We start from the raw sequence: 21,966 nt of genomic DNA, 5'->3' as shown, positions 1-21,966 counted from the left end.
TCATATACTTTTTAAAATAACACCTTGTTGCACATAGAAGTGCCAGCATTATTTCTTCGCACAATTTCCCAACCATTGATTTCTGTCTGTGTGTGAGGAGACTGTAATGTTCTCACTGGCAGCCAATCAGAGGTCTGTCTAAACGCTCTTGGCTTAGAGAATGAGAGATCTTGTTCTCTGTAATTACTGTGAACACCCATAATGGAAGAGAATGACTGTCACAAAAGCTAAGAGACACCTGAGGATTTCTGCGGAGTTTTGTGGTGACTGTATCGCTGAAAACGACACAAATTTATTTGAAACGCAAAGCTACCAGAACATGAACATGTAATTGAAGGCTGGATTGGTTATCCAAACAACCGATTGTTCTTGCTGGGAGTTTTCAGTATTTATTGATTTTGGGTGTCATATATCATTAATGTTGGCTGATTTAACTTCTAATTAGCCCAACAAACTTAATGAATCTATTATTACAAAACAATAAATCTACAACACATTTGCTATATCTGTAAAATGAAAACAGTGCTCTCATACAAATTTCAGACAGCTTAAAGCAATATTTCAGACAAAAATGAACATTCTGTCACCCTGACTGACTCTTATGTCCAATCTTGGCCCACTAAAAAAAAAAAAAAAAAAAAAAGAGCCTCTATGCACCTACATTTATGCATTCAGGGCAGTAAAATAACAACTTTTATTCTTTTTCACACAAATTATGATTACAGGGGCATATTTTCGGTTAATAAACACTTACTTTTGCATGCTTTCTTGCATAATACATGACCTAAAAATGTTTCACCATTGTGCATAATGTGTAAACAATGACAAGCTTACATCACATATGCAGGTCCATGTATGGCTTTTTGATGCTCTCCTTGTAAAGCATTGCACTTGTGATACAGTGCGCTCTGTTATGAATCCAGTGAAACAAATCAAAGAGCTCAAAAACTTGTAGGAGGAAGCTGAAGTGCATTGTTGCTTCAGCAAATGTGCTTTTCCTCAATTTTGCTTTTTAACACTATCGGTTATGTTTAGGGTGGCAGATTCATGCACTGAAAGCACTTTTAATGTCACTCATTTGCAAAACATGCAAGCAACACAATATCATTTTGCAGAAATGTTGCCAAAGACACGTTTTCCAATAGGCCTCAGTTGGTTAAATATCTCAGTTTGTGTTCCAAGCAAGAAAATGAATAAAAATTTTGGAATGACGTGATGGTGAGTAAATGGTGGCAGAATATTCCCTTTTTCCCCTTCTTTATTAGGTGATGAATCTTTAAAGGGGTATATATATAGTTTGTGTCAGGAAGTCTCAGTTCTCTAAGTCAGTCTAATTTATTCTGTTCGATTTGCTGTGCTAATTAAGAAGTCTTTAAATAGATATGACACTCCTCAAGACAGCACTGTATGCAGAAGAAAATAATGTTGTCCATTCATTGATGGATTTCAGGGACAGAATGGGACAGCATCTGGTCCATGCAAAGCAGAAATGGAAAAACAGTTTGCACAGCATATGTGCTATCCAGCAGTCACAAGTCACCCCTCATTTTTTAGGGAGGAAAAAGACAGCAATTAAAATCCCTGTCTACTCTGACATAACTGAGTTGAATTCATATCACAATATCACAGTCAATCGAAATGACACTGAGACTCTTGGGCACTCCTCAAGAAGTGAAATTAATTGAAAACAGAAATGCAATTAATTTGTTTATAAATAGCCTATTTATACTGATCACACAGTTTTTTAGGATATTGTATACTTAATTTCATAATATGTAATTAAACATACTGCTGCTTAGCATGTCATATGTGTTGCAATCTGATGAATAATTAAAGCCCTTATTATGAATAGTCACACTGTGCTTAACTAGCTGAAATAATCGCATTTAAGTTGAATGGCTTCATTCAAAGTACATTGAAGTTAGAGTCTGATGTATATGCTCAGAACATATCCTGCCCCGGAGCAGGGGCCTATACCATGAAGTCGGTTAAAGGTGCCTATGTTTCAGTTTAGTTGGAACCAACCCTGGGTTTTAAGCACATGAAAGTGGATGACTCAGCTTTTAGCTGTGTTCATCATCATAAATTATGCTTCACGGCTAACTTGCTCCGGGCCAGGTTATGTTCTATGTAAGAGATGTCAAACCGAAATTGGACCAATCAGCTGTGAGCAAAGTGACACATGTCTGATGCAATAAAGTCACTCCCCCAGTTTAACTTGCTCCAAATTAAAGGTCACTAGTAACAGATTAATAGTAACAGATTTTTAAAGACAAAATTGTCTGGCTATAGCAATGATGACTGATTATAATTATTTTATATTATTCATATAATTAGTATACCCCTAAGCAATTTTAGTTTAACAATTATTATTAAGCATTTAGTTTAAATGAATATAAATATTATTATTTAATATAAATAAGATTTGGAATCAGTAGATTACTGTCAACTATATTTTCTTCTTGCTGTGTAAATGCATTTATGCACTTCATATTCTTCAATCTCCAAATCTCTTAAGAAGAGAGAAATGAATCTTGCTGATTCTCTTGCAAGAAGCGAATTACAGTTTATCTGTGTTTCAAGGCATGTGATTATCAGTGACTATCTGGTGAATTGCTTATTTTTCTAGGTGTGAGATTGCAGTTGGCCGGTGTGAAGAAGAGCTGCAGGTGTGACTGGATGTTTTCATGAATTTATTCTAGTCCTTCATCCACTGCTTTTGCTTTTCCTGTCTTAGCTGATACAATAAATAACTGGACAGCCAAAACTACGGGTGCTCTACATTCTAAGATACAATAGATACAATAACTGTCACTGGAGCAGTACCCTTTCAAAAGGTAGCATGTACCATATAAGTACACTTTGGGACTAATAAGCTTCCCTTTAGGGGTAAATGCGGTACAAAGGTGTACATTTTGAAAGGGCATGCAACCAGCATCAGTGTTGAACATTACAATATATTTGTGCATACCTACAAGAGGATTATGAATATTATTATTACTGAGAAAATAACAATAACAATTGCACACAAAAATAAATTATTTAAAAAATATATTTATTATCAAATTATCTTAATATATGGGCTTTTCTCAGCAAATATTGATATATCTGAATCATTATTCATTTTATTGTACATAAATAGTCCCATTGTGCATAATAGTCCCAAATAATAATATCAATAACAAAATAATAAAAACGTCTGCAGTACTACAAACCACGCCCTACTTGAAGTTAGACCTCCTATCGACTGCATCCGAAATAGCATAGGCGGAAAAAAAGAATGTGACAAAAGTAGTATGTTCAAATTCACAGCACTCATAAAAGAGCAGGTAAAAAGTACCTGGATGACCTCATACGTCAGGCGAGACTCTGGAGTGTGCATTTGATGAACACTTTACTATCCCATGAGGGCGTGAAGTGACACAATTGACGCAGGTCACATGATAATGAAAGCATGGCGGATGTAGTCCAGATTACATTCATACCACACACACTCATATAGAACATGCTTTTTTAGCAGTCATGAAGTAATTACTTATTAAAAATAAGAACCTACTCAAGAAAGAATGTGATTTCGATGCAGCTTGCCCTCTTTTCCTCTACTTCACTTTCTTGCTTTTTTTACCTTCACTATCACCACTTAGTGAGGGTAGTGATGGCTTAGTTCTAAAGCAATATAACTTAGCTTTACAAACATTTCATACATAAAACATATAAAAGTAAATGTACTTGAAAAGATTGCTTCAGGCAATGACATCCATGCTTGTTTCTTCGCAGGAGGCATTAGGCGCAACTTGAGAGAGCTTGGTTTGTAGTACTGAGTGATGCAGACAAACCCTTCTCGAAAAATGCAGGATTTCACCATAAACTTAATCTGAACTGTTGTATAACTATTGCCTCTGTTTTCCCTCCTCACAGCCAAACCGTCTCCCCCTTCCCTGAGCTCAGTCTGACAACAGCTGTGTGTTATTCCTGAGGAGGAGTCTGTTCAGTTGTGCCTTATTTTGGAGGAGGAGCCTGCCCAGCCATTGATCGAACACAAGAAACCATTAGTAAAGCAGTATGTTAAGGGTGGAGAGGGCTGAAAGGGGAAGTTCACGTGCTATACATTTAAACCAAACAGGTCTAAAAAAAAGACCACTGCTATGATTCATAATATTATTCCCATCCTGTTAGAAAGTGAAAGAACAACTCAGCCTGAGTCGAGGAAGTATTTCTGTTCCTAAAGGGTTTTCAAGCTTGCAGGCTGTGGGAGAACTTGTTGCAGAACTGTTAAGGAAAATTTGGTGAGTTGCTTTGCAGATTTAAATGTAAGATTTAATGTGTGGTAAGTTGTAAATTAAGTTGTGAAGTGTTAAATGAGTAAATACTTCTTTTTTTTAGATGGTGGCAAGTATACTGTCCAAAAGTTGTTCTACTAGGCTATATACATCTGCCCAGCTTTATATATATATATATATATATATATATATATATATATATATATATATATATATATATATATATATATATATATATATATATATATATATATATATATATATATATATATATATATATATATATCTTTCATATCTGGTCTTTCATGTCTGGTCCTTGAAAGGGTTGTGGTTGTTTAAAGGTGTTGAGTGACAGAGATGAAACATGCCAGGTCAGCAAATAACCACAAACAGTTGTGAGGACATCTGCCCTGCTAATTTAAGCTGCAGGCGTATTCCATTATACTCCAAACACACAGAGAATAATATCTCTAGATCTCTTTTTTTTTTTTTTTTTTTTTTTTGACCCTTTGACAATCAACTCTTTGAATTATGTTTGTCTTATAGGGTAGTTCATTTCATATCGAAATAAAAATTACGTCATTATTCATCAAAATTCATTCATCGATCTAAATATGTATGACTTTCTTTTATGAAACACAATTTTAAAACTCAAAACACAACATTAAACCCCACTGACCTATTGCATGGGCAAAACACATGTATCAAGGTATCCCATTTTATGTTTCACAGAAGAAGAAAAAAGTTATACAGGGTTTAAACAACATGAGGATGAAATAGTGAATGATTGCCTTTTTATTTTTTTTCTGTATGTAATTTTGTATAAAATGACCCAATCTTTATTATTACTCAAAATCAAAACTTATATGTTAACTTTTTCAAAGTTGCCACCTTTTGCTTAGATTCTGCATACTGTGGTCATGTCAACCAAGTTAGGGTTTTAAGATCACAAGAAACATTTTTTATTTGAATCTATCAATATACAGTATATATATATATAATTACAGTAGATACTAACATTGAAAACATTTTTTAATTGCTTTTCATGCAGGTGTAAATAGTAAAAGCCAGTTGTGCTTGTACATAAAGCTTATAATTAAACACAGCTGACATTAACACTGCTATCTTTAAATAATGAAGAGCTAATTGCTTTATTCTAGCACTGATGAAGGAAGGTAAAAAAAAAAAGTGATCTTAAATTAGAGAGCGAAAGTGAGAACTTGTTTCCCATTATCATCTATAACATTTATGAGAGCTCTTAATTCAGCCGCAGGCATTAACATTGACACAACTTCATGGAGTCAAACAAAGTTATAAATTTGTAGCATTGTCAAGTCCATCTTTTAAAACAGCTCAAAGTTTCTTATCCTGCAAATATTACAAACTAAAAACAGAAGAACGTCAGTGTACGATACATTAGATATTTTCAAATAGAGGTCAATTGCTTGATTTCAGGAAGGAAGGACTGGGTGTGGACACTGTGTGGAGAGAGAAGGAAATACTGTGTGGGTTTCTTTTGTTTCACTGTGGGCGATAAGGTCCAGAGTTTTTAAAGGAACACTCCACCGTTTTTTGGAATAGGGCTTATTCACTGTCTTTCCTACATTTAGATAGGTGGGCAAACGCATTTTTGTCTCACTGCATGCATTGTTTTAGTTTGGCAGCGCCGCCGATAGCTTAGCTTAGCATAATGAATGGAATCCTTTGTTGCCAGCTAGCATGTCCTGAGTTAAAGTAATAAAAAAAATAAAATAAAAAAAAAACGAATTACTTCTTGTGGCCTGCGTATTCACAACGAGTACAAATAGCAATGCAGATTAAGACTAGGCGATTTCCTAGGCAGATATTGACATGGGACTATATTAGGGGGAAGCACAGGCGAAGCACTGCTACTTGGGCGCAGAGATATCACGCAACATCTGAAATCCCCCAACGTCCGTCAACATACCAGCGTGAATAGTGACTATTTTTCCTACAGTAGACATTGTGAATGGCGATGAACATGGTGGATTTTGTGAGAGACGAAGAGGGTGACTTCTCAGACAGTCAAGATCCAGAACCATACCTCTATGAACCAGAGTTTTCAGAAGAGGAGCTGCGTACTTTGGAAATAGAACGACAGGGGAAGGAGGTTGCGATCGTTCAACAGCCCGAGGACGTGAGGATGATAGTCAACACGAACTGGTGGTGAGTGTGATATCTCTGCGCCCAAGTAGCAGTGCTTCGCCTGTGCTTCACCCCAATATAGTCCCAAGTCAATATCTGCCTAGGAAATCGCCTCTTAATCTGCATTGCTATTTGTACTCGTTGTGAATACGCAGGCCACAAGAAGTAATTCGTTTTTTTTTTTGTTGTTGTTGTTTTTTTATCACTTTTACTCACGACATGCTAGCTGGCAACAAAGGATTCCATTCATTATGCTAAGCTAAGCTAGCGGTGGCGCTTCCAAACTAAAACAATGCATGCACTGAGACAAAAATGAGTTTGCCCACCTATTTAAATGTAGGAAAGACAGTGAATAAGCCCTATTTAAAAAAAATGGTGAAGTGTTCTTTTAAAGGCCTTTTCCTTTGTTTATTAACAGCCAGAAGGGTCAACAAATGACAATTAAGAGCCATAGAGTGTGCCACAAAGCACTATAATGTTTACAACATATCAGATCTACAGTTGACAGAACCTAAACATTTACTGTATGTTAGGGCTGACAGCTGGGTATCAGCAATTTGGGGTCTGTAAGATTTTTTTATGTTTTCGAAAGAAGTCTCCTATGCTCACCATGGCTGCATTAATTTATTCCTGTGATTACAAAGCTGAATTTTGTCAAGTCAAGTCACTTTTATTAAAATAGCACTTTATACAACAGGTTGTTTCAAAGCAGCCTCACAGTAATAAACAGGAAAATAACAGTCACATGATCCTTCAGAAATCATTCCAAATTGGTGGTCAAGAAACATTTATTATTATTAATGTTAAAAACAGTGCTGCTCTAATATTTTTGTGGACACTGTAAAAAAATGTCTGTATATATTTTGATGAATAAAAAGTCCAGTTGCACTTTATTTTAAGGTGTCATTGTTACAATGTAATTATACATTACCTGAGTAATATTAATTGACAACATGTACTTTCTATAGGGTTAGGGTAGGATTAGGATTTGGTTGAGGGTTAGTTGCATGTAATTATGCATAATTTACTGTTATTACTAATGGTAAGTACATGTAGCATATGTAACAAGGACACTGTAAAATAAAGTGTTACCAAAAATTCAAAAGAACAGCATTTCTTTGAAACAAAACAACTTTTGTAACATTATAAATGTTTTTACTGTCAATATAATGCTTCTTTGCTGAATACAATAGTATGATTTTTTTTCCTTTAAATCTTACTGACTCCATACCTTTCAGCGTTATAATGTGCAATGCAATATGTATTGTGACTACAATGGCACCAGGATCAAGTTGCCAGGACCTTATAGTGTAGAGCTAGCGCACTCACTTAAAACTCATAAGCGTTAGAAAAGTTGACTGCACATCTGACAGCTGGACTCAATCAGCAAACTGGGAGTTTCCTGCATCCACTTAAAATTAAGCACAGATTAACAGATTAATGTGGGCCAGTTGTGGCCTAATGGTTAGAGAGTCAAACTTGTAACCTGAAGGTCGTGGGTTTGATTCTCAATACCACTACTCCTAATGTCTGTGCACTAACTTGGAGGATTAAGTGCAGGACAAATTCTGAGTATGTTGCTTGGCTATCACATTATTATTGATTTACAATGATGTACATATAAAATAATAGTCATTTTTACATTATTCCCACTTTGAATTATTTTTAATATGCTCCACTGACCTGGTCGAAAGCCAGGAAGTCATCATTCAAGCTTTAACCTTCTGTTGCTTTTTTACAGAAATGTGAAGGAACTTCACAACATAGATTCATAAAATCCACACAAGCCTCAGATCGACATGTGCAATGCTGGATGGAGATGTGCCAGCTTGCTGCCAATGGATCACATTATCTTTATATGGTCTAATAGCAAAAACCTGGGGGTCAGGTTTTGTTTGCATTATGGCAACATTTGACCATTTGGCCTACATTGTGGTTATGAGACCACAAGGAAAACATAATAAACATGCAAAATAATGTCTTAATGAAAACGTAAACATGCAGTGTGGCTTATGTAAATAAAGTGTGGCTTATGTTAACATTACAAAACCAAGTGCAAATATTATTCACTATTCACATAGGGATTTGGATGATGTAATCTTTTATGTGTGCTTTATCTCAGACCAGAAAGCAGAAACTCTCCAGCTATTTCCTCACTGTTTCCCTGAGAGCACACTGGAGTGAAGCAATTGCCCTCTCTCTCTTTCTACAGGCATCTCATCATCCCTGAGAACACTCTCCCACAGCTGTCCCCCTCAATCTCACTGCCAAATATTCCTTCACATGTCTGTAATGGCCAACTCCACAGCACAAGCACTTACCACAACCTCTGCTGAAAGCAACTTTGACACATCATCCATACCTGTTCGTAAGTATTCTGTAGTTTTGTGCACTATACTGAATGAGTGTCAGCACGATCTGTGACAACAGAGTGCAGCGTTATCAAGTGGGTGTGTTTGGATGTGGACTGGTGGCATTTAGAACAGCAAACTGCTCTGAATTTCACACACCATGTGGAACTGAAATGAGGTCTTGTGGTATGTGTATGTTGGCAATGAAATGTGTGTGCAGTCATATTTTTGTATGTAAGGTACAATATATGATTGTAGTGTACATTACTATATATTTGTGTGTGCGTGTGTGAGTGTTCAAAAGTTTTGGATTGGTATGATTTTTAAAATATTTTTTAAAGAAGTCTCTTATGCTCACGGAGGCTGCATTTATTTGATCAAAATGCAGTAAATACAGTAATATTGTGAAATATTATTGCAATTTAAAATAGCTGTTTTATATTTGTATATTTTTTAAAGTGTTATTTATTTCTGTGATGGTAAAGCTACATTTTCGGCATCATTATTCCAGTGTTCGGTCACATGATCCTTCAGAAATCATTCTTATATGATTATTTTCTGCTCAAGAAACATCTCTAATTATAATTGTCGAAAACAGTTGTGTTACTTAATACTTTTGTGGTTAATGTGATACATTTATTCAGGATTCTTTTATGAATAGAAGTTAGAACATTCCAAAGAAAATTTTTTGCAATAGAAATCTTTTAAAACATTGTCTTAACTGCCAATTTTGGTCAATTTGATATGTCCTTTCTGAACAAAAACATATCTATTTTTTTTTTTTATCTTACTGATCCCAAACTTTTGAATGGTATATTAATAAAGACTACATATTTGATGTATTTCTGCCCATCTTGTACAATATCTGAATATAAATAGTATGTGCTGTATCAAAAGAAAGTAATGTGGAACAACTGAAACATCAAACCAAGTTGTTGACTTATGGTTGCTCCCAAAACTGTTTCTAACAACTGGCACACCAGAGAACTGTTTGACAGTGGGTGATGGGTGTGCCAGCTCTAAATGTGAGATATGGAATATGTTTACTAGATCAGAAACAACCAGCTGTGAAAACATAGCCGACAGCATAACAAGCACATGAGAGTCAAAATACAGCAAGGCTCTTAATAATCAACAGAAATCAGTATTAGTACACTTTAGGGATAATTCACCATGAATGAATTGTGCCAACTGATAGTGTCCCTTATTTACACATGCTGTTTACATTGTTTTAGCACCTGAGGGAATTATGCAAATCAGGAAATGGTGAAAACACACCCAAAAAAATAGTGCTACCGTTTGCTTGATGAAATTTCCAAAGTAGTTGGGGTTGCAGCAGACTAATATTATGACCTGACAAGTTTTTTGAATGAGGTGCAATCTATAATGAGGCTAATTACTGTACATAAGGCATTTTATTGAGTAATACTAGTAATACTTGATGCTGCAATGAAATGAGGACAAACATGCAAAGAGGAATTGAAAAAGACAATTATATATCATGATCAATGTGAATAATGTTCAAAACAGGGTTGGACAAAATTTAAATAGCCTCCCTTTTAATGAATGGGGTGGAAATTGAATTACATTCTCCACACCCATAGGAGTTTGAAGTAAAAAAAAAAAAAAATATATATATATATATATATATATATATATATATATATATATATATATATATATATATATTTTTTTTTTTTTTTTTTTACTTCAAACTCCTATGGGTGTGGAGAATATTACATTCAAATTCCCATTCATTAAAAGGGAGGCTATTTAAATTTTGTCCAACCCTGTTTTGAACATTATTCACATAATATTTATTTATTTATTTATTTATTTATTTATTTATATATATATATATATATATATATATATATATATTTTTTTTTTTTTTACTTCAAACTCCTATGGGTGTGGAGAATATATATATTGTATATAGTAAGTATAGTAAGTATATAGAATATATATATATAGTAAGTAATTATGCCTGTTTATTCCCTGAAGTGTGGAAATAAACTGATTGAAATGTTTCTAGTATTTTAATATTGTTAGAAAGATCAAAATACCCATCAAAACAGATTAAAATATGTTAAAAATCCATGTACTTATGGGATCATTTTTTTAAAGTTTCAACAAGGCAACAAGGTTTAGGGCTGACATTTCCTGACATTCATTACACCATTGATCTTTATACATTTTTAAGATGGCGTTTCTAACATTGATTATTCATTTATTCTGATGTTTCTTGAAGTGCTCGGTATTTGTGATATTTTAATTGATATTTCATATTGAAACTATTAAAAACTGAACCTCATAGATGTCTTAGCACTTCACTCCGCATCTTTCTTTCATTTGATTTGATCATTTGATGTTTATGTGCAGACTGTTAAAAAAAATGAAAACTGACACTCAAAAGAATTCAAAAAAGAAGAAATACTGACTTTTTATTGTACTCCAAAAAGTAACTAAAAAACAAACATACAAGTGACTATTGGAAAAGGGTTTCATGAGTCTCAAGATAAATGTTTGTGTTCAAAATAATGACAATGCTGTTTGTCATCATCCCCATCTTATTACTCTATATGCTTTTCTGTTTAGCTTTTTTTGTCATTCTAAAAGCATTGTGATTAAGTCTTGCCACAGATCAGACATGTTACACGATTATATTTTAGATCAGAGGCTTTGGAATTTGAATACATTTTCAAAGAACCCAGCAGGCCATCAACTCTTGTGTGTTGACAATGCGGCATAAGCTGGCTCTCTGTGTCCCTGAAGACGGAGAAGTGCTAATTGATGACTTCTTGATGTGACATTTTAAGGTTTTATGTTTGTTTTATTTTTTATTTTATTTTGAAAGAGAGATAATTAAATCATCAAACAGGGACGAAGATACTGTAGATCGAAACATCTGAGGAAAGAAGCTAAGCCGAGAGAAGAGAGAGAATAAATAAGGGAAATAGGACAAGACTTTGCTTTGTTTTTGGAGGAGGATGAAACGAAGTTGGAACCAGAGGGGTTGTAGATGTTTTCCAGCTACAGGACAAACGCTGAGTGAGTGTGTGTATGTGTTCCTCAGAGGAACAAAACAGCAAGCCAAAATGTTGATTTATCTTCTGTTCTGAAAACCCTCACATCCAAATCCCCCAGAATGTGATGGAAAAAATAGCAATGAAAACGTTTGTTGGTCTTTATTTCACCTCAGTACAACAGCATGTGCATTCACCTTGCATTGACACCTTATCTTGACATTGTTTTTTATTGGGAATTGTTAAATGAAGGACAGTCTGCACATCTGTGTTTGTGGCTCTAATGGACCAGCAGAGGTTACTAAACCAGTGATGGACTGTTTTTTCAGTTGGTGCCAGGATGGTTATGGTTTACAATTTTTTTTAAATAATAATAATAATATTAAGTCAAAAATATTTTATTATATTATTTTAATAAGAAGAATTTTAGCTGTTGATTGATTTTGGAACATAAGTAAATTGTTATGGTTGATGACATCTTTGTTTGCAATGGTTTAAAAATGACACCATTTTTTTCTTTTTCTTAAATTTGTTTGTTTTTCAAATGATCTTTACATTTTATTCTGTTTCTACTGACTCTGCATCAACAGTTAGAATATATGCTCTTGTCTGAGCAAAAATACTGATAATTGTGACCTAAAATTCAATGACCTGAATGACAGCGACAGGCCAGAATACGTTCATCTTGTTTACATAATTTTTTTTTTATCTCTTGCCCTGTTTACACCTGGTATTAATATAATATAAGATGAGTTTTGGTCAATTGGATCACAAGAAGACGAGGGAGACACATTCCCATTTACACCTGGGTTTTTAATCCGTTTCTTTTGTCCACTTTCGACCACCGATCTATAGGCGGGTAAATATATGTTGTTGTTTTTTTCAGATCTTTTGATCTAATGGACAAAATAAGCTCACGTGATGAAAATTCTGCTCTGACAGCCGCAAGACAACATGTTATATCATTAATAGTGAGAGAACGTTCCTTGTTATGTTTTTCATCTTCAAAAGTTTAAATCCCGTCCGGCTAGCACGCTTCCCATAATGTTCAGGCGTGAAGTCAATAGACAGAGAGTAGGTGGTCTTTTGTGGCTGTTTCACCACATGAGCCTCTACACTATGAAACCAATCCGGTCAAATGTGGTTTCGACTACCTCTGTAAGTGGTCGAAAGTGCACAAGCTCAAAATGTTTTAGACCCTGTTTACATTTGTATTTAGCGTTATATCCAATTGTGATCCAATCTACCAAAACGCATCTTAATAAACAAGGGCCTCTAAGGCCACTACAAAAAATATGCTTCATTTGAGAAACATGATTAACAAACCTGCACAATTTGAGTTCAGCTGCAATATTTAGCTTTTCTTTAAATAAAACACTGATGCAATGCAGTTAGCTAATGAAGCTGCTGTCATCAGCTAAATAATGAGTCTGTTGAAAGAGCATTGCATACACACTGATCAGCGTTATGTACATATGAAATACAGCTGAAAAACAGTTTGTGTCTTTGCAGCAATATTTAGCAGTTTCCTGTTTGTGATTCATACAGCCTTATATGTCCCTCCAGAAGAATGTTGGAGAATCAACAGCGGATGCCTTATATATTATTACTGACAAAACCAGGCGCTGTTCTCAACCAGCTGTCTATAATCAACCTCAGTGGACCCGCAGTCACTTGACTGGCTCATGAGAGCACATGCCCATTAGTAAACTCATTGAAAAGGCTTTCTCTCTCAGAGAATCACTGACTCTCAGCTTGAATGAGGGAATCTGAGAGTGTAGAGAGAGGATAGAGGGAGTGGTATTCTTTCGAGGCGAGATGCGTGACATATGGTTGGGTGAGATAGGAGCGTTTACCACTTCAGACTCAAATCCCAGGCAAATGCAACCTCGGGCCATGCAGGAAAGAGACAAAATGAGAGACACACCAGATTGTTTGAGGAAATCAGTTGCAGAAAAGCACAGAGAGGGGAATAGTGAAGAGCTCTTTAACTAATGCTCCCACGGGACTGTTTGTGTGTGTGTGTGTGTGTGTGTGTGTGTGTGTGTGTGTACCAGAATCTCATGACTAGCCCCAATAACAAGTGAGCTTAAACTCAGTGTTGTGGTCATGATGAACCTCACAGCAGCAACAGAAGGCAGAAGGATGTTAGAAAGCTGCTGACAGATTTTCTGTTTCTAGTTACAGATTGTACCCATGTATTCGTCCATTAATGGGCAACAAACTTGTCAAGATGTGTTGAAACTGACGGAAACGTCACAGACTGTCAAGGAGTTCTTTCTTTTTGCTTTTTGGGAGGATATACAGGTGTCATGAGCAGACAAGCCAATTTGATTGTTGAAGAAACCAATTTTTACCATCTCTTTTTTGACCTTTCAACCTTTGTTGTGGCTTGTTTCCATTGACAACACTTCTCTTCTCTCTGTTGTGGTGGTTTTGTGGCTTGATTTCGTTGTGTTGTGGCTTTTTAAATATCGTTGTGTTGTGCACTACCGGGCCACCATAGCCAAGTCCCCAACCTAATTTTTTTTCTTATTATTAATTTTTCACAAAACAGAAAAAAAGATCTGACTCTACTTCCATTTTATTGCAATTTTAACCCTATGGTCTCATCAGCTGCATATTTATAATTGTTGTGAGCAGGACGAGTCAGAGGGCCGTGAGAGAACAGCGCGAGGCCGGTGGCGTGATTACTGATGAGCGTAGGCCTGAACTCTCTCGTCCTTCACTGTCGTCGCTCCTCCTTTTATTCTTCCGCTCCTCTGTGAGAGATACATGACCGGTGCGTCACGCAGGTGTCGCTCATTATCAATCACGCCACTGGCCTCGCGCCGTTCTTTCACAGGCCTCTGCCTCGTCCTGCTCGCCATAATAATGTTGACCTTCTTAAAGTTTGGGGTGGGTTTGGACGGAGCAACATGAGGGTGAGTAAATGACAGGATTTTGGGGAAACTTTACCTTTCATAATGCTCCTGCAAAGCAGTATTACTTTTTATTTAATGTACTGTATTTATTTTTCTAAGAGCCATTTTTGTATAATTAAAAATAAAATGATATTTACATTTATTTATGTTTTGCTACACAGAAAGTACACAGAAAATGGCAGATTTGTAGGTCTACATACAAAAAGTTAATTCAGTGTAATTCAGCATTTTCCGCATTCCGCTCAGTCTAGCGCTCAAATGAGCAGATAGATGTGTTCGGTGCATGTGCACTACCTATTGGACCTTTTGTTTTTGAGCACTGAAATCACTTGCACATGCGCTGCACAAAAATGTGCCTGCACAGTGTGTACAGACATTAGCGGACTGTGCTGATGATGGAGCAGAGCATGGACAAGGGCAGTGTGTTTTTTACAGCAGTTTTTCATTAAAACTTTTAACATAACTGCTACTACAGAGAAGAGGCCCAAAAGCACTTTCAAAAGAAGGTATCATAAAGCAATCTGAAAAAAGCAGTAGTGTATATGCAGGCAGGGCCTGCTGTTGCAGTCATGCTGCTGCTTCACATACGCGCTGCGGATGCTTGCTGTGTGAAACAGGGCTAATCCTTTACCTGCAATGTATGTTTAATGTCATGTCTGTATACTTATAAACTCGCAATGGAAAGTCTGAAAACTTTAAAACCCTTTCTGTACACGCAGGTTTAGGTCCCTGTGGATATTTCCACATTCCTCTTATCTTCATAGACGTGCACTGTGTCGCCTCCGGTCCTCTTTCTCAATTTGATTTGTCCTCCCCCTCAGCACCACAATCTGATTTCTGGGCCACTGAATAACTGTATCTGTGGCCGAGTGACCTGGGGGTCATTTGCAATTTCCTTCTCTTACATATTTTTCTGCGATTCTCAATCTATTTCTCACACTTTCGCAGCTCGCAAAGATTAGATGTCCTGGTCCCAAAGATGATAGACTGACCTTCTTAAGGGCAAGTGCCGTCTATAGAAATGAATATCATAATAATAATTATGCAGCTTTGATTATGGCACATGGCATTGTGAGACATATCCAGATGATGAATGAAGCCATCTAGGCAGCAGAGGCCATTCGGATTCATTGTGTCGCCGCTCAAAGGAATATGTGGGATTCGCTCTGATGTGCGTACGGTTTCTCAAGGGCAGTTCACACCAGCTTACGTAAGGGTCTAAAGAGTCAAACGTTTCTAGATGCTGACAAACCCAACTAACCTGTTATGACCAGAATAGAAAAATAAAACACTGCCATTTCAAATCTATAGCCGTCAATGTATGATGTAAATTACTGTTATTGGCCACTTACAGACAAGGTCTTTCAGAGATTTTGGAGAGGAAGTGAGGGTGTTAGAGAAGTAAAGAGAGATGTGTGGCTATGGAATGGTGTGGAAGAGCAAGCTGCTCGTGTTTTAAGTTGCACAGCTGTTGGGGTGGATCCTCTTTCAATCCAACAATCTTTCATAAACTAGCACACCAATAAACACCAAATTCAAACCGTTGTGGGTGGATTAGCACAGTATGTTAACACTGTTGCTGTTCCTACAAAGAATGCTATTACATTTTTTAAATTCTGAGGTATTCTTTCACTCATTGTGGCCTTTTCTTTTGACCTCAGCCAATTAGTTGAGGTACACTAGCGTTCAAAAGTTTGGGGTCAGCAAGAAATTTCATTCTATGCATTAAACGGATCAAAATGACAGTAAAACATTTTTAATAGTACAAAACTTTTCTTCATAAATGCTGTTTATTTTATTCTGAAAAAAAAATGTGTCACCGTTTCCACAAAAATATTAAGCAGTACAACTGTTGAAATAAGCAAATCAGCATATTAGAATGATTTCTGAAGGATCATGTGACACTAAAGACTGGAGTATGATGAAAACTTTCAAAAATCTAACAGATGCCAAACTTTACTGAAGCCAATTCACACCAAGGTTGATAATAACTATAACTATAAAGTTTTAATAATCATTCTAATTCTATAAGAATAGGTAAGTCCACACTAGAACTATACTGATAACAACACAGAGGAACTGTTTTGCTGGAATCACTTTAAGAACTAATTTTCCAGCTGATGAATGATAAAATCATTGACAACCATTGATTTTTTTCACTCATTATGAGCCAATCAGAATTACATGACTTTAAAGAGCTTGAGCATCTAAAGTGGCAGACAACATAACTGGTGTGTGTTAATAATAAACAAAGTTACGAGTTATCGTCCATTGGTTTGGAATGAATGATAATATAGTTCTCGTTATAGTTAACGTTCTTGTTGTGAACTGGTTATAAAATATAAGATATTGTTGTGTTTAGTGGTTAGGTGTGGGGTTAGAGGTTCAAAAATATCAATGTGATATTTATTTGTGTAATACCGTTTGCTGTTACATAATCCTCAACAGAGATGAGAATGTCAGCAGAGCTGTGTTGAGGTGAGGCAGGATAAAATTTTCTACAGCCTCCATTCCCTTATGAGACTGCCAAGCTCAATAACAGAAAGCTGTTCCTCTCTCCTCTGTTCATTGTAACAGCACAAGCTTTCAGCATGTTTCCCACCCTCCCTCCTCCTCCAAGACATGCTAAAATATCACTCCATTAGTCACATCCATTACTCCTGTTTCCTTCCCTGTCTCGTTTTTCTTTTAGGAATTGAGAGAGACTAGCATGTGGTTTCCTCATTCTGTCTCCGCCATCTCAGCCCAGTATGGTTATGAATTTACAGCTATAATGACCAGTGTGTAATATATGCTTGCACCTGTGCTGTCCTGGTGTCTGCCCTTTCTCTGCTCAGTGAGTTGCATGTGTGTTGCATGATGTAAATTGATGCAATAGCTTGATGTGATTAACCTCCTTATGCTAGTCTACCAAGAGTTCAGCTCTGGCCTACCGTACCGACTCAATGAATAACTCACTTCTAACCAAAAATGTAATTATTCAAGTAATATACATGGCCATCAGGTTTAAAATTACTACATAACTTGAAGTACTTTAAATATAAGTATTTTTTTTTCTCTTAATTTACATTGGGTTGTTTGCTAATTTATGAAAGAAATGTCAAGATTTATCAGGAATAAACGGTAAGGGAAAAAAAATTACATGTAAAAACATTTTTTTAAATATGATAAATTAATTGAGAAGCAAAGATGTAAGATATTGTTTACAAAAAAAAATCTCACAGTAATGCTTTTGATATATGACTTACAACAGGGCGAGAACATTTTAATTCAATATATATTGTCTGAAAACTTAACTCTAATAAAATGTTGCTTCTTTTGCTTAGGCCTAGGCTATATCTTGTTTAAGGATGCTAGGTGTGTATGTGTGCGCGTGCATGCGTGCGTGTGTGTATGTGTTTTTAACATGTTAACTGACTATCCAGCAATGGTTTAAATTCAAACTCGGTCCTGGAGGGCCGCTGTCCTGCAGAGTTTATCTCCAACACTGATCAAACACACCTGAGCAAGCTAATCAATGTCTTCAGGATCATTAGAAACTCACAGCTAGGTGTGTTTTATCAGGGTTGGAGCTAAACTCTGCAGGACAGTGGCCCTCCAGGACCGAGTTTGAGGAACCCTGGTTTAAAGCATATTTCTGTATAAAGGTTCAGTCGCATTTACTGTTGTTCTCTGAATTTTTTGCTGCCAAAATTACAGTCATTTCAGTTGGAATCTATGCAATCAGGAGTTTTGCGTGAAGCCTAAAGATTTCCCCATGCAGATTTCACAACAGGTTCAAGTTGCTTATGCGAATTTTGTCGCATTATTTAACAGAACGTTTCTTGGTTTGAAAGCGAGTTCTGTGTCAGCTTTGCTTCACATATCACTACATTATTGACATTAGACAATGGACCCTTTTTGCCAATGAAATTTCAATGAAACTTCACTAATGTGAGCACGCCTTAAAGGTACAAAACAGTACAAGTCAGTTTCTGGTTTCTGGTTCTACAATTCTTCATCACGGGAATGCTGATGTACATGCTTTGGCCTTGACACAAGCCCCCTCAATCAATTTTCTTATATGATCTTGCAAAGCAATCACATCACCAGCAATACAGTGCAGAAATACAGTGGCTAGTTCTCTCAAGTCTGATAGAAATGACTATCATAAAACCTGTTTAAGAGGAGGATTTAAAGGTCTGAATCGCCTTGGTAGTGTATAGAGGTGGTATAGAATCTGAGAAGAGCTTCTGACCAGTAAATGAGAGATTTATTGATGGGCTCACAACATGCTTTCACTCAAGGCTGTTTTGAAGCCTTTCTTGATGTGGATCTGTGCATTGCAGACATAGTAAATAATGTTATGATCAATATTTCCTTTTTACAATCCCAAGTCTGACAAATGGTTACTACAAGTCATTCTGAGCTTAAAACATAAAAATATATTCCTGTGAAGACAGCAGGTCAGTTGTACTTTAAACCTTCAAACTTTAAAAAAATAATAATAATAATAATAATAATAATAATAATTCCATAGACACCCAAATGATCCTTCCCAATTATATTTTTTTTATGTATCATGTACACATTGGCTATATATTAATGTCAGGATAATTATAATATATCACAGTTCCCAATGTTTTTGTCCTTACCATGATAAATATTTATTTATTTAAACTTTCACAAGGACCACCAAACATTTCCTTTGGGCTCCCTTGAACACCCCTGCCTTAGGACTGTGGGAATGAATTATCATTCTTACCTTCTCTGAGGAACAGAAAATATGTAAAACAGTGTGAAAACCATTAGGCATTTTTACAGGATACTACATAAACTTTCGACTATGCGGTGGCCTTATTCTTGCTCACTGTGACTGCTGCACCATTGAAAAATGTATCTAATTAAAATATGTTGATTAACTAGGACTGAGCGTTTGCATGGTTTGTTAGAGGTTCATTATAAGCTGAGGCTGCTCTGCAGCTCCCTCAGGTTATCATCTATTGTCAATGTCCTCATTGGCAATGGGCTATTTAAGAGGAAGATGCTTAGCTTTTAATGCTCAGGATACAGAGCAGGATTTGGGCTTAAATTTTACTACCAAGGTTGATTTCCCAGAAAACACTGTCTTTATGATAACAAAACATTGCATCCTGCCAGTCAAGCAAAGCAACATTGGCTCAACCAGTGGTTTTGACTGGGACTGCCTGTTTGTCTGACCATTGGCAAATATTTTGTTTAAAACAATAGTTATTTGATATTGCACTTGCAAACACTAATTTTAATGTTAGATTAAAAAATTATATATATTGTAGGAAATTACTTTATTTATAATATGAATTTTTGAGTATATGGAATGAAACTTGAATATATGGAATGAGAGTTTGAATATATGGAATGAGAGTTTGAATATATGGAATGAAACTTGAATATATAGAATGAGAGTGTGAATATATCAAGTGAAACTATATTGAATGGAACTGAATAAATGGAATTAAACTTAATATAATGAGAGTTTGAATATATGTAATGAAACTTGAATATATAGAATGAGAGTGTGAATATATGTAATGAAACTGAATATATAGAATGAAACTTAATATATATAATTAAATGTGAATATATGTAATGAAACTCTGAATGTATGGAATGATAGTGCAAATTTGACAGTACTTTGTATAGCTATAGTTATCAGAGTGATATTCCATGACTTCTGAATTCCATGACTTTAAAAATGGCATTCCCTGAAATTTTCCGATACTTTTTTGCAATAGCTGTAAACCCTAACGCTCAAAATAATTAATTGGTTTGAGTAGGACAAACTTAAATTAAACGAATTAGTTCAGTCAAATTAACTTTTATGAGTATTTAGCACTTTCTTTTTCTTTCAAGTTCACAGAACTGATATATTTTACGTAAACTGAACTGTTTCATTGTTTTGAGTTTTATGAAATTATTTATTTTAATTTAGACGAACTTAAGTTTAACTGAAACGGCTGGTCATTTCCCAGCATGCTTTGCCGATGGCACTCGAAAGGGAGAGTAAATTCTAAAATTAAATGTAATATAATGTTTGTTTGTTTTTTGTGTAAGATTAATGTTAAGTGTGAGATTTATTAGTGATCAATGTTTTGTTATGCTAATTTAGAAGAATTTCTGTTAATGTTGGCTTTTGGATAGTTACCATCATGGTGACAAGTGGTGCATGCAGCTTGAATTGAGAGCAAATAATCCCTCTATATTGTTGCGCTCATACAGCAAGTGCTTCTGTATAACATACTATTGCTAATATGTTAGCAAATTAGTATGTTAGCAGATTAGCTTTTTAGAGCTAACTAAGTTTATACTAATAAAAGTGTTCACATTGAGATTACATGAAAGTTTTAAGTTAAATGTATGAATTAATGTACTCATACATTTGAATTGTTCTTAACTTGAATTGTTTAAGTACAAAATAAAAATCTGCTAGTTCTGCTTACTTAAACTTTGAATTTCAGAACGTAGAAAATTTGAGGCAATTGATTGCCTTAAATGTTTTGAGTTCTGCCAACTTAATCGGGTTTACTGTGTACTTCATAGATTTAAGTTAAATTAACTGAATGGAATTAGTACTATTAACTTTATTTTCCCAAGTTATCTTAACAATAAGTTATTGAGTTAATTGGACACAAATCAAATATTTTTTTATGCTTAAATTGTTTGAGTTTATAAACTTAAATGATTGAAGGCAATCGGTTTCCTCAAACGGTCCTCTAACTCATCAGGTTTTACAGTGTGGTCATACTCCAAACAACTCTGTTTGAAGAGTTGGAGAGCTCCAAAATACAGTTTGGAGTCTACATCCCGTCATGTTGAGGATCATATTTTCATTATTGCAACATTCTTAATATGAGTAAATTTTGAGTTGTTTGTTTATTATTCTCACTTTACCAGATGAAAATAAACAAGTGAGATGGGAAAATTTTTGTTTTTCATTTAGTTGCATAATAACTCTGCACACTAACAGTTGCCCAATAATTCTGCACACATATATATTCTCATTAGAAAGCCAAAACCTCACTTTTAAATATTCAGGTTTGAGGTTTATTAATATTTTGGATTCACTGAGAGCACTGTAGATATTCAATAATAAAATGAATCCTCAAAAATACAATTTGCCGAATAATTGTGCATTAGAAGACATTAGAACGACTGATTGCCTGGATGAGATGGATTTCTAGTTTTCAAGTGCACCTGTGTC

General features: G+C 35.4%; 1 protein-coding gene across 1 annotated transcript in view; it reads left to right on the top strand.

The window, feature by feature from the left end:
* Nucleotides 1-4,027: 4,027 nt before the first annotated feature.
* The window catches only part of gypc (glycophorin C (Gerbich blood group)), a 26,634-nt gene continuing 8,695 nt past the window's right edge, over nt 4,028-21,966 (top strand). Inside the window, exons 1-2 of the mRNA XM_081367596.1 lie at nt 4,028-4,286; nt 8,659-8,814. Coding sequence (XP_081223722.1) covers nt 8,730-8,814 — 85 coding nt within the window. The 5' untranslated portion in view covers nt 4,028-4,286; nt 8,659-8,729. The remainder of the gene's footprint in view (nt 4,287-8,658; nt 8,815-21,966) is intronic.

Source organism: Scardinius erythrophthalmus (genome assembly GCF_964197995.2).
Source record: "Scardinius erythrophthalmus genome assembly, chromosome: 6".
Classification (NCBI taxonomy): Eukaryota; Metazoa; Chordata; class Actinopteri; order Cypriniformes; family Leuciscidae; genus Scardinius; species Scardinius erythrophthalmus.
The sequence above is the reverse complement of the archived record's forward strand: the minus strand, read 5'-3'. Positions and strand labels throughout refer to the sequence as shown.